A 5050-nucleotide genomic window follows, 5' to 3' on the forward strand; every position below is an offset into this window, starting at 1 on the left:
TGCCTAACCGACCGACAGACAGACAGGAAAGGGTGGAAGTAGAGGCAGAAACTGTGAAAAGGCACCTGGAACCTAGAAAATATTGTACTAGTAGAGGTAAGAATGGGGGAATTCTGGAATGGCATTTATGTTGCATTCGCCAATGAACTTGCATTACCAAATGTGTCCACTAGATGATAGCAGTACTCCATGAATACCGCTCTGATGAATACACCACTCACATCCAGGAAGTTGGGAGCGCCACAGGTAAAAACTAAACTAATCTTGAGTTGCACTGGAGAGCTGTTGCACGTCGTCGCCTACCTGTCGCTAAATACTGAAGAAAATGGCAGAAGCGATGGCAAGTAACCAGGACATTTTCATGTGTCCAGTTTGTTTAGATCTTCTGAAGCACCCTGTGACTCTCAACTGTGGACACAATTTCTGTTTGGATTGTATTGAGGCTTGTTGGGATAAGGAAGACGTGAAGGGCGTTTACAGCTGTCCCCAGTGCAGAGAGACTTTCTCTCCAAGACCCGTTTTAAAGAAGAATCATGTTTTGTCTGAGCTCGTGGATCAAATGAGGAAGAGCAGAATACAAACTACAGCTCCTGTTGAATGTGCTGCTGGACCTGGAGATGTGGCCTGCGACGTTTGCACCAGTAGAAAACTCAAAGCTGTCAAGTCCTGTCTGGAGTGTTTGAAGTCGTACTGTGCCACTCATTTGAAAGTTCACGATGAACTAATTGGTAGAAATCACGCCATGGTCGATGCCACTGGCCAGCTACAGGAGAGGATGTGCCCCCACCATAATAAGGTTTTAGAAATATTCTGTCGCACCGACCAGAGTTGCATCTGCTATCTGTGTACGATGGATGGTCATAAAAGCCATGACACAATCACAGCAAAATCAGAGTGGAGCCATAAAAAGGTAAGACGTGGACATGAAAGTATAGGCCTACTTGTGTAGGCTATTCATTATTAGCTTACAGTAGGCCTTTGTTTATAGGCTATTTAAACTGAACAAAATGCACTTTTTCTGCCCCTTTAAGGAGGCACACAAGAGAGAGTTCAATGTCTGGCATTCTGTTAAAAATTGACAGGCCAACTTCAGTGTTGCCTCCCTCCTAGGCCTGCCTGTCAAACGGGTTCTGCCAGTCTGTCTCATGTTTAATCATGCCTAACTGAGGTCACATGGTATATCAACTGCTTGTGAGGAATTTGTGCTGAACAATTTAATCTCGATCAATGATGCACCCTATAACACTCTCAGAAATGAATTATCAATTCAACATGTGTTGCTTTGATCCCTGATGGTCCAGGAGGGGTTGGGGCAGAGCCAGAGGAGATGCCAGCAGATAATCCAGTTGAAAGAGAAGGAGCTGCAGGAGCTGAGGAAGGCTGTGGAGACTCTCAAGGTGAGAACTGACCAGAGGAGAAGAGAATATGCAGCAGGTTTCTGGTTATGCAGAGAGTTATCATGAGCTGTCACATAAACATGACTCTGATTTTGTTTTCCTGAGGAAGTAATGTTAACAACCATTTTTTGGAAACTGTGCAGGCAGCGTTGATTTTTTTGTGTTGGTGCGGGGTGGGGGGGCATTTCACGACGCAGGCCATGGGGGGGGATTCACTCTGCGTAAATGCAATTTTTTTTATTTTTTTTTTACATTTTTGGAAACTATGGCAGCCAAATTCAAGCTATGGCGGTGCGCCAGAGTTTCCTCAATGTGTGGGAAACACTGCATTGACCCTTCCAGAATTCACGTCATGTATTGTTGATTCAAACACACCAGAGAGGTTTTAAAGGTATTTCGTGAGACTCCGCTCTTCCGGGTGGTACTGCACGCTAGGGGCGCAACGGAGGAGTGCAGACTCTATTCAGAATGAATGGGCTGTGCTCTCTTGACAGCGCTCCCTAGGTGAACTGCAGGCATGGATAAAATAGGGAATGGGGAGGCTGTTTGTAAAAAAGGCTGTGAACACATGCGAAGACAGTGCAGACCCTAAAGAGAGAAGACCTGCCGTTCTGAAGCGTGTACGTTGATAAAAATAGAGATTCTGAAAAGTACACTTGTTATGCTATTTCGAGAGGGAAGAGGCTGTTCCAGAAGCATAGGAGATGTTTGTTGTTGTTTCAAGACATTAAACGTACTGACTGGACTGAGGACATCACCAGGAATACTTGTGTCTGTGATGCCCACTGCACATCTGAAGTTATCCTGACCATCCGTTTTGTTATTTTGGAAAAAAACACCTGGCTAGTTTCTGTACAAGTGAATGGTGCATAGTCGATTTTGCTCCAACAATGCGCACGCAGCCAAATTACATCATATGGGTCATTTCACGTGAAATCAGACACTTTGGGACCCGACCGACCCGGATTTCAATCATACTTGGTGTGCCTTTTCAGTAGCAAGGTAGCACCCCAGAACTGCATTGGTTTGAATCTGACACTAATATTAAGGGAGAAACAGACTAGGAAAGGTTCACATGTGAGGGTAGGACACTATACATTCAGCCTTGAATATATCAGTCAGTGTTAGTCACAAAAAGATGCCTGTGGTGTTGTTTGAAAGCTCTTTTCTGGCTCTACATATTACACAATCGCCTTGGAATACAACTACTCTCATAATACTCTTATGATAAATTGAAAAATTAAAAATTGAATATCTAAAAAACTCATATTTTAAAATGGCCAGTTCCTTGTCCAAACGTAGCCGGCAATGTCATGAGCAGCACCTAAAATGCTGGTGTTCGGTTTGTTATTCATTTCAGAGAGAAGTTGACTCACAAATATGGCATCATACAGACCACTTACTAATAATATGTTTTGGTGTTAGATTTTTTTCCCCAGTTTCAACTGATCTTGGTAGTAGCATACAAATGGATGGATTGTGGCCTGCACTGGTTGTTCCAGTGAAATGATTGAATAGCATCTTGAATTATAAAACTATAGTTTTAAAAATGTTCCTGGTTCAAGGGAGTCAGTCAAGGATAATGTCAAGAACATCCATTGCCAGTTTGCCACAACAGAGATGTACCATCATGAAGCTGAGAACCTGTTGAAAAGGTTTGAATCTGCAAGAACTATTCCAGGTACTCAAAAACTACACAGCTTCTGCCCATTGTCAATGGACACAGTGGAAGTTAGGCCTTTTCAGCATTCAGTGAAGGCAGAGTTGGAAAGAGTGAGCTCAGTAAAGGAATGTGTTACATTTTCAAGCATCAAAGGGTATGTTGTAGCTGTATATGATGGCAACTGGTGGCTAGCATGTGCTGAGGAATGTATGCCGAGCACTGGAGAGGTGAAACTGAACTTCCTGCATCCTCATGGGCCATCTCCATCCTTCACTTTTCCCTTCAGATTAGATAGACTTGTCATGGATCATAAGGATGTGCTTCTGGTAGTGGAACCTGTAACTGCAAAGGGACGTACTTATACATTATCTACAAAAGACACCGCTGCTGCTTCAAATGCACTGGTAGAGTACAAAATGAGAGTGTAGCCATTGATTATCTCTTTAAAGTACGGTAAAGGGAAGATGGCACAGGTACACAGAGAAGGAATGTTCAAACATTCACATATCATCATTTGGTGTGTATAAATGGACATCTGCCTTAGTTTCTGAAACCTGGGACCATGGACACTGACCATTTTGTTTTGTTTTTGTTTTGTCATGTGATGCTACTATGGTATTACCATATTATTAGTAAGTGGTCTGTATGATGCCATATTTGTGAGTCAACTTCTCTCTGAAATGAATAACAAACCGAACACCAGCATTTTAGGTGCTGCTCATGACATTGCCGGCTACGTTTGGACAAGGAACTGGCCATTTAAAATATGAGTTTTTTAGATATTCAATTTTTAATTTTTCAATTTATCATAATTCATATTCTGAGAGTAGTTGTATTCCAAGGCGATTGTGTAATATGTAGAGCCAGAAAAGAGCTTTCAAACAACACCAGGCATCTTTTTGTGACTAACACTGACTGATATATTCAAGGCTGAATGTATAGTGTCCTACCCTCACATGTGAACCTTTCCTAGTCTGTTTCTCCCTTAATATTAGTGTCAGATTCAAACCAATGCAGTTCTGGGGTGCTACCTTGCTACTGAAAAGGCACACCAAGTATGATTGAAATCCGGGTCGGTCGGGTCCCAAAGTGTCTGATTTCACGTGAAATGACCCCTATTGTTTACAGACAGTAAAGGGGTCTATACGGTATACAGTAGGTCACATTGTTTACCAGGATTTAATTGCAATTTAATTAAGTCACTAATTACACAACCCCATAGAATTGTATTGAATGATAGTGTGATATCCTACGGTGGCTGTAGCAGTCATCACACTTGAAAGGTTGTCTCTTTTGGCTTCGTGCCGTTTAATATTTCACACACTCATACAACAACCTAACAAGTCTCTAGCCCGTGGCTTGATGTATCTTCTTCTCTCTATAACGGATATGTCCCCATAAGTCTTGCATCATATTAGGTAGGGAGCTCCCCCTAGAGGCGTTAACCATGAATGTTAATAAATGTGGTCTAACTACCACAGATAGTAATATAGGTGTGTGTGTGTGTGTGTGTGTGTGTGTGTGTGTGTGTGTGTGTGTGTGTGTGTGTGTGTGTGTGTGTGTGTGTGTGTGTGTGTGTGTGTGTGTGTGTGTGTGTGTATGTGTCCTATCAGTCTGGTGCACAGACAACAGTGGAGGAGAGTGAGAGGATGTTTACTGAGATAATCCGCTCCATTGAGAGAAGGCGCTCTGAGGTGACAGAGCTGATCAGAGCTCAGGAGAAGGCTGAGGTGAGTCGTGCTGAAGGACTCCTGAAGCGACTGGAGCAGGAGATTGCTGAGCTGAAGAGGACAGATGCCGAAATGAAGCAGCTTTCACTGACACAGGATCCCATCCATTTTCTCAAGGTAAACAACATGACTTTTTACAGAGTTCAAAACATGGCTCATGTCAGTAGGTCTGCCTCACCCTAGTGTGTGTGTGTTTCTCTGTGCAGAACATTGTGTCCATCACTGGGAGGCCTTACAGCACAACTTCCCCCCAAAACCCA

The 5050-nt window shown here is 43.0% G+C and overlaps 1 protein-coding gene across 1 annotated transcript; it reads left to right on the forward strand.

Annotated features, from left to right (window-relative positions):
- Window positions 1-327: 327 nt before the first annotated feature.
- LOC134444827 (E3 ubiquitin-protein ligase TRIM47-like) lies at window positions 328-4907 on the forward strand (the record flags this gene model as incomplete). Its single annotated transcript, XM_063194016.1, has 3 exons — window positions 328-910; window positions 1302-1397; window positions 4674-4907. Coding segments are annotated over exons 1-3 (903 nt in total), but the record flags the coding sequence as incomplete, so codon positions are not given.
- Between the last annotated feature and the right edge of the window lie 143 nt (window positions 4908-5050).

The sequence above is a fragment of the Engraulis encrasicolus genome, unplaced genomic scaffold, assembly GCF_034702125.1.
Source record: "Engraulis encrasicolus isolate BLACKSEA-1 unplaced genomic scaffold, IST_EnEncr_1.0 scaffold_765_np1212, whole genome shotgun sequence".
Classification (NCBI taxonomy): Eukaryota; Metazoa; Chordata; class Actinopteri; order Clupeiformes; family Engraulidae; genus Engraulis; species Engraulis encrasicolus.